We start from the raw sequence: 23,186 nt of genomic DNA on the forward strand, positions 1-23,186 counted from the left end.
GCTATTCTACTGTACTGAGCCAGCTGTACAAACATACTTTACATGGTCTGAGTTATTGAGTATAGTTGTGATACAAGATAACTAGATTGAATTGTATATTTTCTCTGTACACAGACAGCTTGTTGAGCTGCATAGAAGGCTGAAGATATAGCTTCCTAGCTAGGTAGTATTAGTATTACTTCAGAAATTGTGCACTTTACCCACCAAAGCGCGCCAGGTACGCACACGCCTCTGATTGGTTTGGAGTTTTATGCTCTTTTCTCTGTGATTGGATGAAATGCATTGCTGGGGGCTACATCACTTTATCATATACTTACCATCCAATGATAGATAGATGGATAGATTAGAAGGATAGATAGATAAATAGATGGATGGATGGATCGATAGATATAACTTTATTTTTCTCTAGGGCGAACTTTAGGTTTAACTTTGACTTGACTTGAGGTTTGGCAATGTTCAGGCAGTAATACACAATAAATGTATAGCAGTCAGTTTAGATGACAAATACAAACTACATACTACCTAATGTGCTTATTTAAGTCTTACTGATGAGTATATATTTATTAATATATGTAGTTGCATGTAAACATCCCCATCAATCAATATACATTTAAGACATTTGAATAAATGTATTTACTTATAGGGTAATACATCAAATTACAATTCCCGGACATATTGCCTTTTTTTTTTTCTTTACAGCTTTTTGTTGATCCATTGCTGAACGGTGCCATGTACCATGTACTGTATACCATAACTGTATAACTGTATAACCTTTTTCTTTTTCGCAGTGTGTTTACTAGTTTTCTCTCTAGTTATTTTTCTCTCTAGTTATCCTCAAAAAACATGGTCAGGTTACAGTTTGCTAAAAAGTACCTAAAAAGCCTGCAGAGTTCTGGAAAAAGGTATTGTGGACAGAACATTATCATTTACCAGAGTGATTGCAATAGGAAAGTTTGGAGAAAAAAGATCTACAACATACCATCTGTGATACATGGTGGAGGGGGTGTTATGGTTTGGACATGTATAGCTGCCACTAGAACTGGCAAACTTGTCTTAATTGATGGTGTAATTGCTGATGGCAGCAGCAGGATGTATACAGAAACATCTTGTCTGCTCGAGTATAAGCAAATGCTTCTGGATGGCGTTTCATCATACAGTAAGACAATGACCCAAAACATACTACCATAGCAACTAGAGAGTTTTTCACAGCCAAAAAGTGGAAAGTCAATCTTCAGATTTAAATCAAATTGAACAAGCATTTCATTTCCTGATGATAAGATGTTCAGTAAAAAGACCTCAACAACAAACAACAACAAGTCTAGCAGAGCATCACGAGAGAATATACCCAGCTGATGGGGTCAGTGGGTTGCAGACTTAAGGCAATTATTGCATGCAAAGGATTGTCGACCAAATACTAAACATGAGTGCTTAATTTGGACATTATATTAATCTGTCCCATTACTTTTGGTGCCCTGAAATAGGGGGACTATATATATATATAAAAAAACAATATGTACACATATACCATCAAATACAATCTGAGAATCCATACTTTAACTTAACAGTAATTGTTTGATTTAAAATCCTTTTGAGTATAGAGCCAAAACATGCTTAATTGTCCCATTATTTATGCAGGGCACTGTATATCATCTCCAGATAATGCAAATCATTTAGTTAGGTTTTTTAGCACTTTCTAACTCTTGCTGTTTCTGTCAGTCCTAATTACTGAAATCTATTGGTATTTAAAGGCTGAATAAAAAATTATAAATAAAATAAATAAACATTCCCTTGGCTAATGTGCCTCTGCTCTGTCATGCTCTCTTCGCCTGTACCTGACCAAGGGTACCAGATCAATAATAGCATAACAAACTTGTGTGCTGCGTGAAGTCTTCTCTAATGGAGCGTTATTGGCATCAATGCTGAGACAAACAAACAAAACAGGCAACAACGGCAAGATATGGCTCATTTTTGGGAATATATAAGGTATTATAGAAAGGTAGGTGCAGTAAATACAGTTGTCTTCTCTGGGAGTGGCTTTCTCCTCTCCTCACTCCACAGGGCTGCAATTTTGCTGTTGTGCGCAATAGAAAAAGGCACAGACGTTTTCTAGAATTCAGGCTTTTTTCGGCCAAAGGCTCATAAAATGTCTGATGTCGGGCTTGGGCTGGGCTCAACGGGTCAGATTGGGTTTGAATTTTCAGGCCCAATCTATACTCTAGATATAAACACACACGCACACACACACACACACACACACACACTCACACACACACACACACACACAGAGGTCATACCTGGAGACGTTGTCAGGGGAACAGGCAGATATGCTGGTTTCCATGGAGTCAGAGCTGTCCACACTCAGTGTGTCAAAGGCTTGCCCGTTGTCACGGTAACCAAAGGTGTCCAGGTAGACGTTGGTCTGGGAGGCAGCTCTGGAGCTCGACTGACCTGGACCACAACAACACCAAAAAAGTCATACCCCACACATGGTCAGGGAGACTGAGAATTTAAGGGATCATTCAACCTAATTACAATTTTAGTTAGATGGTTCCATAGACTACTTTCAAGGTAGTCTCTGGAAACATAATCGAATTGATGTTGTAATTTGGGTGATTTATCCCTTTAGTGGCAAAGTCACAATCATTGTGTCCATCAAAAATGTCTGTGGATCAGCGTGTGTGTGGATCTGTGAGTGTGTGTGTGTGCGCGTGTGTCAAAATCAGTTACCCGTTTGTGCACCTCCCTGGTTGCCATGACCACTCCCTGTCCCAGGGAGCACAGTCTGACCGTGTGACTCTGACCGCTGCCCCTCCCTCTGATCACAGAGCCCAGCCACAGTGAGAACGGAGTCAAGAACACAAATATTACAGCCACCACAACCTTCCAGTCAAAAACGCAGCGACCCCAAGCGTGAGATTGAAAAAAACCAACTTCCACAAATATATGATCAGTTTTTTTAAGCGACTCCAACCAGTTAAAATCTTAGGTAACGCAAATCTTGAAATACAAATGACTGAAGAAATTATGGTCCAAATACGGTCCAAAACACAGCAGCGGTACAGTCCAAAAGCCTTAGAGCAGAGGAGAAAACACAACCACAACTACGGTTGAACCAGAAGGGGAGGATGCTGTCTTGACCAGTACACCACCTAAAACCTGACTGGGACTGGGAGGGCAAACACTCATCCCTCACTCCAACAGATGGCTACAGGAAATACACACAAACACACAAACACACACACACACACACACACAAACACACACACACACACACACACACACACACACACACACACACACACACACACACACACACACAGGACGTCACACTGATACCATCAGCCCAAGGCGGTCAAAAGACACACCCTTCTGATGATCTGGCCCCTGGGACCAGCAGTAAAGACAAACAACCACAGTGCTATATGATAACACGCACACGCACACACACTTGCACACACACACACACACACACACACACACACACAGATGGTGCACACACACACACACACAGTAAGCCTTCACTATGCCACTACAGGTCACCGATAATGTGTGGTCCACTTGTGGTCAGGGAAGACTCAACCACAGTAGCCAGTTTCCTGCCCCTCCTCTCCTTCATTAGCATTCCTGCACTATCTCCACAAATAAAAAAGCAAACAGAACACACACACTCACTCACTGGGCTAAAGCCGTGACCATATATGGTAAGATGTGTGATTCTCACACTAGTCACTGGTGGTCACCGGGTGTGTGACATCCAGCCCTTTACATACTAGATAGGTACGTGTGTGTGTGCGTGTGTGTGTGTGTGTGTGTGTGTGTGTGTGTGTGTGTGTGTGTGTGTGTGGCGCAGACATGCAGTAGCTCTTTGCCAAGACATGGCAAGTTACCAAAACAACTAAGGCACATTGTAAGGCTTGTTGTAACTGTTAATGCACTAAAGATGGTTTGATCCATGTGTTTTGCCCCAACAGTAACGCTTAAAACGTGTGTGTGTGTGTGTGTGTGTGTGTGTGTGTGTGTGTGTGTGTGTGTGTGTGTCTCACCCTTATGCAGACGGCGAGTGTCTGCCTCTTTGCTGGAGACAGAGAAGGAACGGGGTATGATACTCCCGCAGCTAGAACTCTGCATCAAGGGTTGATGGGACTGTGGACCAGAGAGAGTGAGTGAGTGAGGTATGCACACGGCGCAGACTTCTCTTTGTGTGTGTGTGTGAGTGTGTGTGTGTGTGTGTGTGTGTGTGTGTGTGTGTGTGTGTGTGTGTGTGTACCTTGTTGGGGAGGCTACGGCCCAGGGTAGCACAGCTGGGCTGAGGGCTCACCATGGGTGTGTTTTTTTTCCTGGGTAACGTGTCACTCAAGTGGGCTCCGCCCTCTCTCCCAAACCTCTTCCTCTCCTCCAGTGAACGGAAGTGCTGATGACACACACACACACACACACACACTCAATATTTTATAGATGGGCAGTAATAAGAAATCTCTCAGATTCATATCTAATCTCTCTCTCACACACACACACACACACACACACACACACACACACACACACAAACACACACAGACACACAAACACACACACAGACACACACTTTACCTGCCTGTGACGGCGATGTTTTTTGATAGGCAGAGGAGGAGGAAGAGAGTCAGGGAGAGGGGAGGGGTCTCGATAGGTCACCATGTCCTCAGGCCAATGAACAGAGGGCGTTTTGGAGAGGGGGCGAGGAGACAGTGGATGGGAGGAAGAGGAGGAGGAGGAGGAGGAGGAGGAGGAGGGACCATCGACAGAGAAGGGGGAGCGACAGAGCTTGAGAAAAAAGAGAGGAGCATCAGAGATGGAGGGGTAGAGAGACAAACAGAGAGATGGAGGGGTAGTGAGACAAACAGAGAGAGAGACACACCTTGCCCTCCGCTGTTTTTTTGGCACTGCTGTCAGGGGAGGGGCTAGGCTCTGGCTCATGTGAGGAATTGGCCAGAACAGGGGCATGGGTGGGGTTAGGGTTCCCCCCCAGCTGGGAGTAAAGTTCATTGATCTCACTGACTGTGACATAGCCCTGGAACAAACCATGAAGAAAAGGAGGGGAAAAGCATGGAGAAAAGGAGGAAGGAGGAAGAGAGGGGTAGAGAGAGGAAGAAAGACAATAGATAAGGGGTTGTAAGAGAGAGGGAGAAGGGATGTACATTGGTTGAGAAAAGAGAGAGAGATTCCGCCATGTTAAAACTTGTTGTTAGCTTGAGCGTCAGCATTGTATCATAATGTAGGTTACACATTAGTTCACAGAGAAATTATGAGAACGGTAAACATATAAACAATGGAAATATATTTAGCAGTCTGTTTGTTAACATTGGAATGAATATTCAGCTTTAAAAAGTTTATATTTCACTGGAGTGGCCTTGAATAGATCAGAACATTATCAGCAGCAATCAGTGTTTATGAACGTCAGTAAACAGAGCATGACAGAGGTAGACAGAACCCTGTCCACTATCTTAAACATGCATCTTTCCTTCTTTTCTTCCCCCCTATATTTCCTCCTTCCCTCCCTTCCTCCCTCTGGGGATTGCCGTAAGAGATCACTGAGTCTTGTATAGGAGAGGTAAACATGGTCCCTTCAGATCAGTGATCTTATTCAGGTAGGATGAACATGAGTAGGGAGGGAAGGAAGGATTGAAGGGTAATTTATTTACTTCAGAGTTTGGACAGGGTTCTTCAAAAAATATTTGGGTTGCATGGGGAGAGAGAGAGAGAGAGAGAGAGAGAGAGAGAGAGAGAGAGTGAGAGAGAGAGAGAGAAGGAGAGAGAGAGAACAATACCTCAGCGCTCTTCAAAAAAAGAGAGGAAAGATGGGATGAGAGGGCCAGTAGGTCAGTGGGAAGGAGAGAGAGAGAGGAAGAGGTGCAGTCACAGGCGAGGTCGCTAGGAGACTGACACACGTCAGCCAGTGAGGCTATATCCTAGAAGACAGAAGAGAGAAGCCATGGCGACATGTGCCAGGCAAGCATCCAGAGAAGAAGAAAGGGCCACGTTCAAATACTTTCCTTCCATCCTTCCTTGCACTGATACCTGGTCTAACAGGACAAGGCTACTAAATGCATCAGGGTGGAAACCTTTCTTTGTCTGATCCAATTCACTGTCACAGTGATGACCTCAATGGAGGGGATTAAGTAAGGATGTGTGTATTGGAACAGAGCCGTTGCATCATCATACCTCCTTCAGACTAACAGGGCTGAGAGGGAAGCCCCGCCCACCCGTGAGGTCAGCGTACATCCTCTCCAGAGCTGCAAGTTTCTCTTTTTCCTGAGAGATGGGGAGAGAGAGGGGAGGGGGGAGAATAATATATATGCGTTGGTAGAAAAATATCAGTAAAATAGAAAATAGAAATAGTTACAAACAGACATAGACACACACAGAACACACACACACTCGTACCCTCTGGAGCATTATTTGTAGGTTGCTCCTCTCCTTCAAGAAACTGGCCTTCTCTCGCTGTGCCTGCTGGATAATCTGAGCTGCTTGCTTGTTCAGAGTGAGGAGCCTCTCCTGAGAGAACAAGATAGTTAGTTTAACTGTGCGTGCACACACACACACACACACACACACACACACACACACACACACACACACACAAACAATCTCATACAGTAGGTCAGTGTTTAATATATGAATTTGAAGTCGTTAATATTATGTTAGAGGGAAGATCTGAGCATGCTCTGTGAGATAATTATATTATTATATAACAAAATTACTAATCAGAGTGAGTAATTTATTCTCACAGAAAACTGAGGTGTTTATTCTCACAGCAACCATATTGCATTTGTCTCCTTTACCAACTTAAATTGCAAGACAGGCTACTACAGAACCAATGGTCATTTCTATTAAGATTACATGTATTGCAGAGGGAAGCAAGAATGTCTGCAATTATAATCTTTCGTTTTCAGGATTGTAACCTTGCTGTTTTCGGGGTTGGTATTGAAAAAGGGTACCCTGACATCATGGGCATAGCATCCCATAAACTAAGCTTCCCCAAAAGTAAAATAAAATACATTTACCAAAATGATATAATTACTCCTGTGATTATAATCAAAGTCAGTCTCATTATTCTCTCAATAATAGCATTATAAAGCAATGGCGAAAGATGTGATTAACTAATCACATCAAATAAAATAGACAGGAAGTCTAATTGTCTACTACCATAGTGCATAATAAAATGTTTCAAAGCATCCAGAAAAAATGTCAGTTGTGCACACAGGGGTTGTTGCCTCTTGGCCCATTTTTATTTGATTCCCCAAATCCTTGAGCCTATCTCACATGAAAATTCCTAACTTTATTCTGTAATAGAATCGAATCAAAATGTATTTATATGTATTTATTTACTGTAGGTTGCGTTATCAAAGCCGAGTCACACTTATTCAAAATGTCAAATTTTCCCCCGCTTCTCTGCGCTGTCACGTGCTGCCCATATGAGAGAATACGTGATGACTACAACAAACAATATGAGGGTAGGTAAGTTGGTCACCGCTAAGATAACTCTTACAATTTCCATAATTGCACAACCTAGATTAAAAAAAAGTGGACAATAGAAAAAAAATCTATAGATAGGAATCCCATAACAAAAAAAACACTAAAAAAGTTAAGATTTTCAAAGAATAAAACCACTAACATTCTCTTGAAATGGCCTAAGGTGACCAGGCCATTCCAAGAGGATGGGGCATGAAAGCTAAAAGCCATTCTTCCAGCAGCTGTGGGAGCATAAGGAACCTCAAAAACTAGCCAATCTTGAGATCTTGTGTGATAAGCTCTTGATAATTTGTGACCCTCCAATTCAAATGTAGGGTAAGATGGTAGCTTCTGGAGAAGTGCTTTATAAACAAAAGTAAGCCAATGGCATGATCTTGGATTAGCCAGGGAAACCCAACCCACATTCTGGTATAGAGTACAATGATGAGTGGCTTATCTGTCGCTGGTTATATACTGGAGCGCGCTGTGATGTATAGCATCCAAGGATTTTAATGTGCTAGTGGGAGCATGCATGTATACAATATCGCCATAGTCAATCACAGGTATATTGTCGGTTGGACTATCCGTTTCCTACTTTCATAAGAGAGACAGGACTTGTTCCTATAAAGAAAACCATTTGATTCCAACTTACTTAATTAGATTTTATATACAGTATGTCATTTAAGAAAAAGAAGAATGATGATATCATCATCAATATAGATGCCCAGGTATTTATAATGAGGATCTCGCTCAATTGGGGCACCACCCAAAGTACATATGCATAAGCCATCAGATGCATTTATCTGTGATCTGGGAAATAACTGATACTTTTTTTTTTTTGTATTGTAATTTCAATTTAACAAGGACTTTCTGAAGAGCAGTAAATGCAGCTTGAAACTCAGAAAAAGCTTTTTCAACTGTAGGGGCAACAGAATATACAACAGTATAATTGGCATACAAATGGAGGTTACAGTTTTGTATAGAAGACTAAATATTATTTATAGAAATAGTAAAAAGGACCAGACCAAGAATCGAGCCTTGTGGGACACCCTTCGTTATATACAGAAAACCTGGTTTAACACCATCAGAACATATACATTGCATTCTATCCATTAAATAGTTTTCAAACCATCTACATGAAGCCTGGTTGAAAACCTATTTCAGATGGATAAGTAGGTAATGATCAGAAGTATTGAAAGCTTCAGAGAAGTCTATGAATAAGGCAGCACAACGTTTTTTTTCGGTCTAGGCAATTTAATACATCATCTAAAACAAGTATAACAGATGATATTGTGCTATGTCCAGGTCTAAAGCCAGATTGGTTCACTTTTAAAATAGAATGGGAAGTTAAAAATGTTCTAAACTGCGAGTTGACCAGAGACTCTTTCGAAAAGCAGGACAGCTTTGATATTGGATGATAGTTATCTAGGTCAGGAGGGTCACCACCCTTATGGAGAGGGAACACATGGGTTGCTTTCCAAACCTTGGGGATAACACCTAAGATACTGTAAGTATGAGTTAATGACTCTGCAATCAGGGAAGCGGAAAGCTGTAACAGGAAAGAATCAAGCATATCAGCCCCAGTGGGAGTTCTTAACATCAATCCTAAGCAAGGCTTCAAGCACATCACAAATAGAAAATTGTTGAAACAAAAACCATGGTTCACTAGTAGATCACTGAACTCCCAACAAGACAGCAAAGATCTGGGAGAGGGAAGCACAGTCAACCGACCGAACATCACAACAACAGCTGAACAACCGTTACTCTCAAACAACAAACCTGCTGAGATAAAATAATGATTAAAGGCATCACCTATCCCATTGTTCTCAGTATCAAGGCAATATCGAGTCTGTCATAACTTGCTTGTTATACTGTGTTGTATTTAGCAATGACTCAGAGGACCAGACTGTCAGGATTAGTGTCCTGAACCCAGATGTCCAGGAGGGTCATTTTAGGACCCAAACTGCACACATTTATGTGCCTCAGCCCAAACCCCTGCCTTAATTTCAATACTTTTGGGAAATCTATTTCATTCAAATGAAGAAAACAAGCCCATTGCGTAATTTAAAGTCATTTGGTGTAATCAAAGAAGGCATCTCCCCACTTAGAACAGTAGTTCTGGATCCATGCAAGAGGGGAGGAGAAAGTCCTGTAGGGGAGGGCTGGACTCAAGGAGTATCACCTGCATAGGGCTGATTAAGCAAGGCTCTGCCATCATAAACTATTCTCTCTCATGTTTATTTTCGTGATTATTTTGTTACCAGGAGGGAACAAAATTCTCAGCACTGTCAGTCTACCACAGAAGGATGGATTTTGTTTCCTTGCCTCCACCTGCTGGTGGCTTTCAGCAGCACTTCACACGTCTTCACAACTACTACCTGCCACAGTAGTGGCATTTAGGTAGTACACCACTGTGATGACAACGTGCATATTTTAAACAGTGACCTACTGTACAGCCCCATACGAATACACCACCATAATCAACACAACACCACACGCAGGCATACACAAAGAGGCACAAGAAGCTTTCATGCAGTTACTGTATTTCCAACTTGGAAGCTTGTGAATGTATGACTTCCAAATGACAAGGGAAGATTAAGGGAACCCGGCATATGTAAACACTAGGTAACTGACACAATAAAAGTAAGTATAAAAAAACACTTAATCTCAACAAACACATCTACCTTGTGTGTCACAGTGCCATGCTGGTACTCAGCCATCTCTCACACATCTACCTTGTGTATCACAGTGCCATGCTGGTACTCAGCCATCTCTCACACATCTACCTTGTGTATCACAGTGCCATGCTGGTACTCAGCCATCTCTCACACACATCTACCTTGTGTGTCACAGTGCCATGCTGGTACTCAGCCATCTCTCACACATCTACCTTGTGTGTCACAATGCCATGCTGGTACTCAGCCATCTCTCACACACATCTACCTTGCGTGTCACAGTGCTACGCTGGCACTCAGACATCTCTCGTAGGAGCTGCTGTGTGCATGTCTCCTTGTCTTCATCATGACGACTCTCTCTCTCCAGCTGCTGAAACTCCAGGTCTTCAAAATGCTTAGCCTCAGCCTCCAGCACCTCAGAGTCCTGACACACACACACACACACACACACACACACACACACACACACACACACACACACACACCCACACACACACACACACACACACACACACACCCACACACACCCACACACACACTTAATACAGACCTACTGTATGTGGATTGATACAAAAATAGTCAAGATCGTTATCATTTATCAAATCTGTATCCACTACAAATGAGAGGACACACACACACTTGCAATCACATACACACACACACACACACACACACACACACACACACACACACACACACACACACACACACACACAGTTTTCCACCCACGTCACCAATCCTTAACTGTCCTCTCAGAAGGAGACCACAGTGAGCCATACAAGAGAGACACAGACAGACAGAGAGACAGACAGACAGACATACCAAACCAAGCTGTACACACAGGAGAAAGACAGACAGGCAGACAGGTAGGCAGGCAGGGATACCCGACAGGCAGGCAGGCAGACAGGCAGACAGAACCAAGCTGTACACACAACCGTACCACAACTATTTCCGTATCAATCCACATTTAAACAATGAACACAGGTAAATAAAAGGCTTGCAAAAAATGTGCTGTATGAGCGTCCTTCCTCATAAACACAGCTAGGCAGCCAGACCGTTTCTAGAGCTTCATCTGACAGTGTCTGATGGAGGGCACAGAGAAAGAGAGGTGAGTGGATGGAGGGATGGAGGGATGGAGGGCTATCAAACAGGCAGGTGGCAGATGCAGACAGACGTAGCAGGAGGTAGTGTGCTTTGCAGGAACAGGAATAGGTGATCAGGAAGTGTGTGTGTGAGTGTGTGTGTGTGTGTGTGTGTGTGTGTGTGTGTGTGTGTGTGTGTGTGTGTGTGTGTGTGTGTGTGTGTGTGTACTGACCCTGGCAAGCTGCTCCTGTAGGGGCTCCTTCATAGCCTCAGGGCAGGAGTCCAGCTGGGAGCGCTGCTCACACACATTCTGAGCCAACCTCTCTACCCTGCCCCTCTCAGTCTGGAGCAACTCACACGTCTGGCACACACACCAACACACAAACACATATGCACAACCAGCACACACCATACGCGCACACACACGCACATACATGGAGAACATGCACACGCACACACACACACGCACACACACATGCACGTACGCACACACGCACAGGGCAGAGAGAGAGAGAGGGCAGCGTTAGTCTGAGCTGGGAGGCAGCATTAGGCGATACAGTGTTGTCTTCAGGAGGATGGACTGGGGGGCATGGAGGGAGGGAAGGAAGGAGGGAGGGAGGGAGACAGAATGGTGGGCGGGTCCTCACAGAGTCTTCTCTACTCACACAACTCAGCCTTTAAGGTTGTATCTCAATAGTCTAAACACAACACAGCCTTTAAGACTGTATCTCAATAGAACACAACACAGACTTTAAGGTTGTATCTCAATAGTCTAAACACCACACAGCCTTTAGGATTAGACTTACATAGGTCATAGTACTTCCATATAGTCATAGTATGCTAGGTTTATATTATTGTTCTCTCCCAATATTACCATGGATTGAAGAAGTGGAATTTGGCCATTTTCAGGATGATTCTAACCATCATCTTTTTAGTTCATGTGCATAAAGGCTCTCCAAGCGTATTTTTCTAAGTAGGTACAGTAGGTCACTTTTTAAAATATGCATGTTGTCATCACAGCGGTGGACTACCTCAATGCTGCTACTGTGCCATATGGTAGTTGTGAAGATGTTTTAAGTGCTGCCCAAAGTCATCACCAGGTGGAGGCAAGAGCTTTGAAGGATGTTTGAAAAGATCCATCCATGCTGAGAATTGTGTTCCCTCATTGTAACAAAATAATCCAGAAAATAAACATGAGAGAGAGAATAGTTTATTATTGCAGAGCCTTGCTTAATCAGTTTGCTAGACAGATTAACTCTTTGCATGAAGGCAAATACAGTGCTCTCCATAGGTTTATCTCTATACTCCAACAGTTTGGATTTGAAGTCAAACAATTACTATGAGGTTAACATAGAGATTCTCAGCTTTAAACCCTGGGTTTTTCATTCAGATTGGATTCACCTTTTAGAAAGTACAACATTTTTTAAACATACTCCCCCTAATTCAGGGCTCCAAAAGTATATGAAAAAATAAAATCATATAATGTCCAAATAAAGTAGTCATGTAAAGTACTCATGTTCGGTCAACAATCCTCTGCATGCAATAACTGGCTGAAGTCTGCGACCCATTTAACCCCCAGACAATGAGTATATTCTCTGGTGATGCTCTGCCAGGCCTGTACTGCAGCCATCTTCAGTTGTTGTTTGTTTTTTCTTTTTTTAACCTTAAATAAAGAATTTTACTGTTCTAGGGAAGGAGTGGGACTGGATTTCACTTGCATTCGAATTGTATCTCGAATTGTATTTCTAAAAGACTGTCTAGTGGCTATATACATTGTCACGCTTTTGTTTGTTAATGGGGAACGATTTGAGCTTGTTGTCAGCGGAGCTCAAGCAAGCACACACAGGAGCTGAATCAAAATGTGTAGCCTCCAGATCATGAATGTACAAATATCAAGAACTGTCCAAGGCAACAGTAATGATATGAAACCTATATGAAAGTTATTCATTTGTAGCCAACTATGATACATGACATGACGGACAGGGATGAAAAAGAACAGTCAAATACAGACAGTAGGCAACTACAAATTACTTTTCAGTAAAGCTGAAAATATAATTTGCTTTATTCTCGTCTTTGCACATTTTTGATTGATGCATGAAAGCACTCATTTCAGTCATGTGAATACGTTCAACGCAAACTTGTGGTGCCAGAGCAGAACATAAATGACACAAACTTGTGGTGCCAGAGCAGAACATAAATGACACAAACTTGTGGTGCCAGAGCAGAACATAAATGACACAAACTGCGCTCTTTGCTTTGTGAGCATGTTGTGTCCATATAGCCTACTGCTGAAATAGGCGGAATCATCTGAGAAACATTAAATCGGTATGAGTTAATTAACATGCAATTAAAGCCGACTCACACTTATTCATGTCAGATTGAGCTGAAACATTTCCCCGCTTCTCTGCTCTGTGAGAGAATGCGTGATGACAGTATGAGAGTAGATAGGAGTTGGTCCCATTGTTTGGTCCTCGTTAAAATAACCTGATATTTAAACAATTTCCATTCTTCACCTCTGTAATTCATGAGCTGCTATAATAAACTCAATTTTGCTCTATTTGATAAGGCAAGCTGATAAGGAAAACTATTCTCTTTTCAAACATCCTGCACAGCCCTCATCACCATCTTGTGGTGGCTTTCGGCAGCACTTCACAACCTGTATCTGCTGCGGCAGCGAATGTTTCACAGATGAGGTGGTATGCTGTAAATCTTGGCCAGATAATTTTTTCTCCAAACTTTCTTTTGAACTTTCCTCTTGAAATCACTTTGGTACATGATAATATTCGTCTTCTCTGTCCACAAGACCGTTTTCCAGAACTCTGCAGGCTTTTTAGGTACTTTGTAGCAAACTGTAACTTGACCATCCTTTTTGAAGATAACTAGTGGTTTGCACCTTGCAGTGAAGCCTCTGTAGTTCGGCAGGTATTCTGCAGATGGTAGTCTCTGACACATTAATGCCCACCTCCTGGAGAGTGTTTGTGATCTGTGGGACAATTGTTTTTTCTTCATTATGGTGAGCATTCTTCGGTCATTCACTATAGAAGTCTTCCTTGAACTACCAGCCAGTTTGCGATTGCTGAGCTCACCAGTGCTTTCTTTCTTTTTTAATGATGTTACAACTTGTCTTGCAAAAAGCGGGACACTGCACTTGTAGTTATGCACATACAGTGCCCTGCGTAAGTAATAGGACATATTCAATGGTATTTGTGTACATATTGGTTTCACTAAATTACAACACTTTTTATGTGTAGTCCCCCTATTTCAGGGTACCCAAAAGTAATGGAACAATTGGCTTGACAGGTGTTTCTTGTAAGCCAGGAGTGTTCCATCACATCATTTGAGCAGGCATAAGAGAGCTGTCAATGTCTATTGTCGTATTGATTCTAGGCAGGCTTTGTGTTTGCCTTTGGCGTCTGCTATTGGTGCCAACATGAGGACCAAAGCAGTGTCAATGAAAGTCAAGGAAGCCTTTATTAGGCTGAAAAATCTTAAAAACAGAAACATAACCAAAACCTTCGACTTGCCAAAATCAACAGTTTGGAACATGATTAAAACAGGGGGACTAGGCATAAAAAGTGTTGTAATTTCTGAATGGTGAAATCAATATGTACACAAATACCATCAAATAAAAGTCTCAATGGAACATGTTGGTAATGGCAACCCTGGAAAGCTGATTTGGGGGCCTCTACACCCCGACAAAGAAAGAATTAGCACTTTAATTTGTGCTGATGAGGAGAGGAAGGGGAGACTGTTGAGATGCATCCCATGTTTGTCTTTATCTTAAAATGTAAAACATGTCTAGCTCTCCCCATCTCTTTTTCCGCCCCTCTCTCACATATCAGCCAGCTATGGGGGTTAATGGAACTCTCCGGAAGCAGGCCTGAACACGATCCCACGGAGGAAAGGCTGCCAAAACTGACACATACACACTTCCTTCCATTTATCCTTTCTCACCTCTTGCCCTGTCATCGATCCTTTACTTCAACACACACACACACACACACACACACACACACACACACACACACACACACACACACACACACACACACACACACACACACACACACACACGTCCATCAGTCCTCCCCCTGGGTGTGTGAGATGGGACAGGGCTGTGACTCCTATACCCTGTGCTGTATTAACAGCTGTATATTTGGACCAGGGACAGCATGAGAGATTTACACTTACAAACTAGTGACATGCCAATCAATGTATGTGTGTGTGTTTGAAAACATATACCCCACTCACATTGTACGCACTACTCGTTATATCATGTACAGAAACAAATACTTGCGTACACTCTCCCCATCAAGAGATGAGTTGACCATGTACAGGTATACTGTAGGGTTCTATCTCTGTTTGTATGAAACTATGCTGTATAAATAAAGTTTGATTAGATTTGATCTCTAGATCCTGGTCCTTACCTGAGTCTTCTGGGCCTGTGTGTGTGTCTCCATGTGGACCATCTTGGTGTTGAGTGTGTCCAGCGTGTCTCTCTCTCGCTGCAGGGCGGCGAGCTCCACCTCCTGCTCCGCTTCCACAAGAGCACGCTCCACTTCCACCTGAGACACACACACACAGGGAACCGTCAGGTACCACACGCATGAATGTACGTACAATTCAAAAGTAGGGTACGGTACGATGGTAGTTTCTGGAGAAGTGCTTTATAAACAAAAGTAAGCCAATGGCATGATCTTCGATTAGACCCAACCCACATTCTGGTAAAGATGATGAGTGGTGTATCTGTCGTTGGTGATAAACCGGAGCATTATGTAGGTTGTAGGTAGATTTATTTAGGGTGTAACCCTCACTCCCTCCGTTGACCTCAACCTCCTCCCTCCCTCTGTTTATCTACCACCCACCCTGTCCTCGACCTTCGTTGTTTTACCTCATCCTCCCTCTCTCCCCCTTTTTACCTCTCTGAGAGGCTCATCCACCTGACTGTCCAGCTCATTGATATTCTGCTCCAGCTCCTCCTACCTCTCCATCCCTCCATCCCTCCCTCCCTCCCTCCCTCCCACTACCTCTCTGAGAGGCTCATCCACCTGACTGTCCAGCTCATTGATATTCTGCTCCAGCTCCTCCTACCTCTCCATCCCTCCATCCCTCCCTCCCTCCCTCTACCTCTCTGAGAGACTCGTCCATCTGATTGTCCAGCTCTTTGATCTTCTGCTCCAGCTCCTCCATGTCGTTCAGCACCTGGATCCTCTCCTCCTCCACACGGGTCAATTCCTGTCTCCGCTGCTGGCCGTCCTCTGGCGCCTGTTGATGATATCACACTCCCACAGTGAATACATTTAGCGAGCTTCTCGGTTGGGTGAAACTTGATAACATTTTGATACAATTGATCTAAGGGATTGGAGTACAGAGGCCTTGATTGGTGATCCTGTCCTGCTACACACCAGATACTCATTCACATTGACACCACACACACACACACACACACACACACACACACACACACACACACACACACACACACACACACACACATGCACACACACACACACGCACACATGCACACACGCACAAATACACACTGTATGTAAAGTATGTGCCATAAAGTGAATTGAGCATGTAAACTAAAGGTAAATATGTATGTATACACAGTAGGTCAGAGTTTAAAAGGTTCATGGTTGAGTGACGGTAAAGCGGTGGTACCGCCATGGCAGTAGCGAGTCAAAGTCACCTCAGCAAAACAACCACCAGGGGCAATGTTGAGCAATTTTAATGGATAGGCTTACAACGTGTCATAGACCCCTTTCAGTGCTCACAAACATTGCCGTCTGTGGGCTCTAGTAAACAAAATAAACTACTTCCTAAAAAGGTATGTATTGTTACCCAATACGGTGAAGCATTTTTAGTTGGTGTTATTTCATTCGTGGAGCTAAGAGCTAGAGTATATAAAACATATTGAACTGACCCTGTCATTGCGACTGTCACAATTAGTAGTGCAATGATAGTAGTGTATATTTTACAGTATATTTTACAGTATAGCCTTTCATTCTTTTAAAACGTTGTTTTATTTGACAGTGTTATTTGAAAGCATTCCAAGTATTTGAGGGTTAGTTTGGGATTAACGGGACAGTGAGTGTTTGTTTTCAAGGTGCATTCTATCTTGCCCTATGCTACGGTAACCAGCCATAAATAGATAACTAGCGGCAACCCGTCCTACATACGGTCAAAAATCATACATACGGTCCATTCCATCTCTGCAATAGGCAATAAGCTCTCACATTGAAAGTAAATTACGTGTGTAGGATCAAATCGAAAGTTGACGGTATAAGCTCATGTTTGTAGTCTAGCCCTACATTGTAGCCTAGTGCTTCTTTAATTTGTGTGGATTCATGAATTTACTTTACTTTATTTGAAAGCATAATTTAAGCTTTGGGTTAGTTGGGAGCTGGTTTGGAGTCATGGAAAATGGGAGAATGAGAGGTGCGTAGTGGATGCGAGGTAGCCTAGATCCTGTTTGAATCCTGCCTACTGCTCAGTGTCATGGGGAAATGTGCCTACAGAAAAGTATTGTTTCCAAAAGAAGCCCTATCGGGCATTTACCCTCCTGTCCTGTCCCATATCTCGCTATCTAGGGGTTGTTGCCTCTTGAGGGCCATGTTGTGGTGTTTATTTGATTCATTAGGAGCCAAGGGACAGTATTTTTGGTAATCAATGTTTATTTTTGTACACCGAAGGAGCCGTTGGCCCTCCGTCCCACAGAGTCTGATGCCTACCCTGACCTAGTTAACCCACATGACGTGCACTATAAAGCTTTCGTGATTTACATGAGTGATTCTTTGATTTATGTTGATGAAGTGAATTAACCTTGAATCAACCTTGCTTTATTTTAACATTAGGCCTACTTTAGAGGAATCCCATTGAGCCTAAGCATTTCACGGTTAGTTTAGAAATTGAGGTGAATGGGACATCGTGGATGCACCATGTTTATTTAACCATGGCCCATACTTGAAATCCTGATCAACGTGTTCCTTGTTTAAACATGTCCACCATGCAGGTTCACAGATTTTATTTGTTGATATATCTATGATGATATATATATCTATCTATCCACTACACCCTTCTCTGTGTTCACCGATGTGTGCTCTGAGCTAGTTTGGGTTAATCAATGAGTAGACCACCTTGATAATTAAGACAGGTGAGTACCCTGTGTACTTATGGAGAAAACTTCTGACCATTTATAAATGAGTTACTAACATGTACATCTGATGAAATGTCACACCATTCACCATTTATGAATGAGTTACCAAAACTGCAGTTTTGTTCCTCTCCATTTGCTTAGTTTGTAATGACAACCTGATCCACACAGTGTATCACAGTGTAATTGATTCCTATGCAAATCAGAGACCCTATACAAAGATATTAATTACAAAATTATATCCGGTGTTTATGTCTGTACCAATGTCATAAACATGATGACAGCATCTTTTCCATGAAGGTGGTCAGGATTCTCACCTGATTGGTCCTCTGTGTACATGGGGTGGGGGAGGGGGCGGGGCTTCGCAGACTGACCGCAGGTGACTCCGCCCTGTTGTCACAGTGACTGCTGCTCCAGTGCTGTCGGACCTGGCGCTCCTCGCCGTTGCTGTAGTAACCGTTCTCCGAGCCGGCATCGTGTCCTTTCCTGTTTCCATTAACCGTCGAGTCAAAGAACACGGATTCCGATTCGTCGTCGTCGGAGAGCTGGAGTTTCTCGAGCTTCCGGTTGATCTCCTGGAGGTTGGCTACGGCAGAGCCAGGACTAAAGCCGACCTCACTCTCCCTGTCCCTCTCCGCTCGACCCAGCTCAGAACACAGAGAGAGGATGGTCTCCAGCCGCTGACGCTCCTACAACACACACACACACACATGCAGAGTTAGACACACACACACATACACACACACACACACATCCTATAAACAGACATTCTACTGTCAAAATGATATCCAAACACACACCACACACCATTTTAGAGTAGATATTACCTGAGGAAGCATGGCTGCCGAAAGAATCATCAACTTCTCACAGACCTATTAACATGCATCATAGTTGTGTGAAACTGGACCAGCAGCACCGAGCTCCTAACCATCACATGACCACATGGCCTAACACAACCTGAACCTATAGCAATGTGCTCCAAAAGCAGCTAAAGCTAGTAGCTACAGGCTAAAGCAGCCCTATGTGCTATTAGCAGTATGCTAATGTAGAGAAACTACACACCGCACAGAGAGAGCTACCAGGACTGTGTAACTGATATCAAGTACAGTATGAGGGAGGGAGAGAGTGTAAGAGTGTGTGTGTGTGGGGCCGGTGGGGGGGCAGGCTTTCCTGAGAATGCTGTTGGCTCTGAGTCGGAATCTTGGACCGGAAAAGCTAAACATACACAAGCCATTTGAAATGTATGTCTCATCACTCACAGTCACCTGAGTGAGTAACCTCATCAAGGAGGACTTGCATGCTCTCTTATGCACTTCCATGTTTCTCTATGGAAGAATACTCAAAAGGACACACACACACACACACACACACACACCACTACATCACAACACACACACACACACACACAAACACTGTGTCAGTTTCACACCTGGTTCACTGCTAATGAACACAAGCCCTACACAGAGCTCCTACACAGAGTCTGTTATAACACTGTCAATAGTGTCAATAACACTGTCAATAACACTGTCACCCAGGATAGAGAAAGAGAGAGAGAGAGAGAGAGAGAGAGAGAGAGAGAGAGAGAGAGAGAGAGAGAGCAGAGGATATAGCAAGAGCAAAAGTGGCAGCGATAGACAGCAAGAGGGTAGAGCAAGAGTGAACGTGTAGAAAAGAGAGTGAGAGAGGCAGAGAGGGGGAGCAAAAGAGAGAGGGAGGGAGATCTAGCAAAGTAAGCAACTGGCCGCTCCAGTGTAATGCGATCTCTGGCACCCTGGCACAAAGGGATGGAGAGGAGTGGAGGGGGGAGTGAAAGAGGAGAGAGGATATACTGATACAGGAACATGGAGATCTAATCTATGTTCCTATATTAGTACAAGGACAGTGTAGTGGCAGGTATGTGTTCCACTAAGACCTAAAACCTGTAGTTTAGCTGGCCAACCTTTAGAGGGCAGACTGGATCCATTGTGCACACAGAGGAGAAAGATGTGGGGCTACTGCTACTAATGGATTGGTTGGTGTGTGTGTGTGTGTGTATCAGGGTTGGGATCGGTTGATTTTCAATTCAGTCAATACAGGAAGTAAATTGAATTTCCAATTCAAAGATTGCAAATGGGGATTTTCAATTTTAACTTAACTTAAAGGAGCAATCCGGCATTCAAACAACAACAAATGGTGCTTTTCCACTGTCACTTTTGCTGCCAGTGCTTGTCCCAAAGCCTCAGACTTTTGGGTTTCCATCTCCGAGGATTGGCTCAAAAAAAGCCTTTAAAAAGCTGAGGGAGATTTTTAGGGCTGAAGGTAGGCGCACAACGTGTACTGTGCCCTCCCATTGTTTGGCTAGGCTAGTCTATGGGACTGCTACTTGTTATGTTACAAAAGCATGAAAACACAATATAAACTGTTAGTTACTTTGGTTTGGAGTTGTTTAGAAGGAGTTATATGCACTATTAAGTGTGCTAAGCTGCGGGTAAGCACCCGTTTCATTTCATGGGAAATGTGACTGGTTCATCTGCCTGGCTAACTGAACAATCTATGCTAGTTTTCGTGTACATTTCCAAACTAAATAAATACTGCACATTCAACCACACAAGTCTTTGCTAGTTTGAAAGTCATGTAACTAAGAAATCTTATTGTATTGTTTCAGCTATGATTAGTCATGCTGGTTTTAGGGTGAAACTTGTCAGGAAACACATTTTAAACACATTATAGTTTGCTCTCCCAAAGTCCTCAGAATCACCCAGGTTGTGGAAACACAACACACCAAAACAAACACCAGTGCTTGGACCTAAAAAAAGTCTGAAGACTCTCAATGTCATAGACGGAGCTAAGGATGCAAAGACTGACCAACCATGAGATTAAAATGACAATGACAGTTGTAACCATGTTTTGAAGCTATATAGTGTGTGTTTATAATTACATTGCTTATAAACAATGTGTGTGTGTGTGTGTTCTCTCTCTCTCTCCATACTCATCACTCAGTCTCTCTCTCTCTCTCTCCATCTACATCCTCTTCTACTACCAGAGGTTTGGACCCACATTGACACTTCTATTTACAACTCAACGAAAACACAGTCAGTGAGTGATAGTGATGGACAGAGAAAAAGAAATAGACTGAAACAGACAGACAGATGCACATAATCATATGAGTCCACACACACACACACACACACACACACACACACACACATACACACACATGAACACACACATAAGAACACACACACAACCCACCAGCCTCTCCACTTCCTGCTCCCTGAGTCTCTCATCTCTCTGGTGTTGGTGGTAGTCTGTCAGTTCTTCTTTCCCGCTCAGGGAGCTAATACTGCCCCTCCTCTCCCTGAACCCCCCTGGTGGAGTCACCCCTGCCCCCACCCCCGCCTTCCCAAACGATTGCCTTCTCTCGCCCAGACCAAACCCGGAACATGACTCCAGCCCTGCCTTCCCAAATGAAGATCTCCTCTCCCCCAGTCCCGGGTCCAGGCCCATCCCCCACCTCTCTCTCTCCCCCTCCCCCTCCTCCTTCCTCTCCCTCTCCCCTTCCCTCTCCCCCGGACAGAGCTCTGTTCCTGTGGAGACTCCGTGGCTGGCTAGCCTCCCTGGCTCTGGAGGGATGGAGCCGGTGCTGGAGCTGGTGGACGTCAGGCTGAGCTTCTTGGCCATGCGGGGGCTGGAGGAGCTCCCTGCTCGGGATGGGACGGTCACGTCAGGGGGGCCGGGGGTGGCGGTGGTGTAGGTCTTAGGAGAGGACAGGGAGATGGACACTACACCCTCCCCTTGGTTGTGGTTGCGGTCAATGTTGGAGTTGTGGTTCAGGGTAGAGGCTTGGTTGTGGTTGCGGTCAATGTTGGAGTTGTGGTTCAGGGTAGTGGCATGGTTGTGGTTCAGGGTAGTGGTCTGGTTGTGGTTGTGTTTGGAGCTGTTGGTTTCGGAACAACGCGGAGGCAACGTTGTCAGGTTGACCACTCCGTTGCCTAGGTTACGGGGCAACGGGCAGAGGCGGGGCAGGGAGCGACTGTGACCTCCCGTCATCCCCCCAAGTGACCCCGCCGAGTACTTCCTGGTTCGGTTGCTAGGCATGGGCTCCTGGTTTACGTGGCTACGCCGACCGAGGCGGGGGCTGGAGGGCATGCTCGCCACCCCTCCTGGAACAAGGGATGACAGAGGAGGAGGGGAGAGGAGGAGGCTGTCACTACTGGCAACAGAAGAGGAGGAGCCTCCACCATTCCACATAGAGAGCAGGGGGGAGGTGTTTGGATTTATCCGGCGTCGACCATCACTAGTGGAGACCTGGCTGTCCTGCGATTGCTTCTGGGTCATGGATGGTCGGGAGGAGGGGTCGGGGCGCCAGGAGGGGGAGGGAGGAGTCACCGCTTTGCCTGACAGGGGTGGACGCTCTGAGCTGTAGAAACGCCTCGCCTGCTCCTGATAGGCTGATGAGAGCGAGATGGGCGAGGTCACAGGCGTGGTGGGAGGAGACTGAGAAAAAGAGAGAGAGAGAGAGATAAGAAGGGGAAATGGAGACAATATCATATTAGAAAAGTCAAATATTGTGGAACAATAAATGCATGCATTTGCACTCTGTTAATTTATAGTTTAGACCTGCTGAATACATCTATCTATCTGTCCATGTATAGTTTAGAGCAGTTTAGACCTCCAATTATAGCTTAGACCTGTTTGAATACATCCATCCATCTGTCCATCCATCCATCCATCCATCCATCCATCCATCCATCCATCCATCCATCCATCCATCCATCCATCCATCCATCTCTGTCCATTTATAG

The 23,186-nt window shown here is 44.0% G+C and overlaps 1 protein-coding gene across 5 annotated transcripts in view; it reads right to left on the reverse strand.

Moving 5' to 3' along the window:
* Positions 1-23,186, reverse strand: part of LOC310813529 (pleckstrin homology-like domain family B member 2) — a 56,149-nt gene that overhangs the window by 6,359 nt on the left and 26,604 nt on the right. The window contains exons 7-18 of one of the 5 annotated variants that reach the window (XM_083682578.1): positions 21,634-22,878; positions 18,720-19,091; positions 16,374-16,511; positions 15,674-15,811; positions 11,479-11,607; positions 10,432-10,587; positions 6,421-6,531; positions 6,199-6,288; positions 4,895-5,047; positions 4,268-4,411; positions 4,044-4,143; positions 2,295-2,448 (exon numbers count right to left, since the gene is read on the reverse strand). In XM_083682578.1, coding sequence (XP_083538704.1) covers positions 2,295-2,448; positions 4,044-4,143; positions 4,268-4,411; positions 4,895-5,047; positions 6,199-6,288; positions 6,421-6,531; positions 10,432-10,587; positions 11,479-11,607; positions 15,674-15,811; positions 16,374-16,511; positions 18,720-19,091; positions 21,634-22,878 — 2,930 coding nt within the window. The remainder of the gene's footprint in view (positions 1-2,294; positions 2,449-4,043; positions 4,144-4,267; positions 4,412-4,894; positions 5,048-6,198; positions 6,289-6,420; positions 6,532-10,431; positions 10,588-11,478; positions 11,608-15,673; positions 15,812-16,373; positions 16,512-18,719; positions 19,092-21,633; positions 22,879-23,186) is intronic. The other 4 variants (XM_083682579.1, XM_083682580.1, XM_083682582.1 and 1 more) reach the window with 4 other exon arrangements.

This window comes from Argentina silus, assembly GCF_951799395.1.
Source record: "Argentina silus genome assembly, chromosome: 1".
In the NCBI taxonomy this organism is placed as follows: Eukaryota; Metazoa; Chordata; class Actinopteri; order Argentiniformes; family Argentinidae; genus Argentina; species Argentina silus.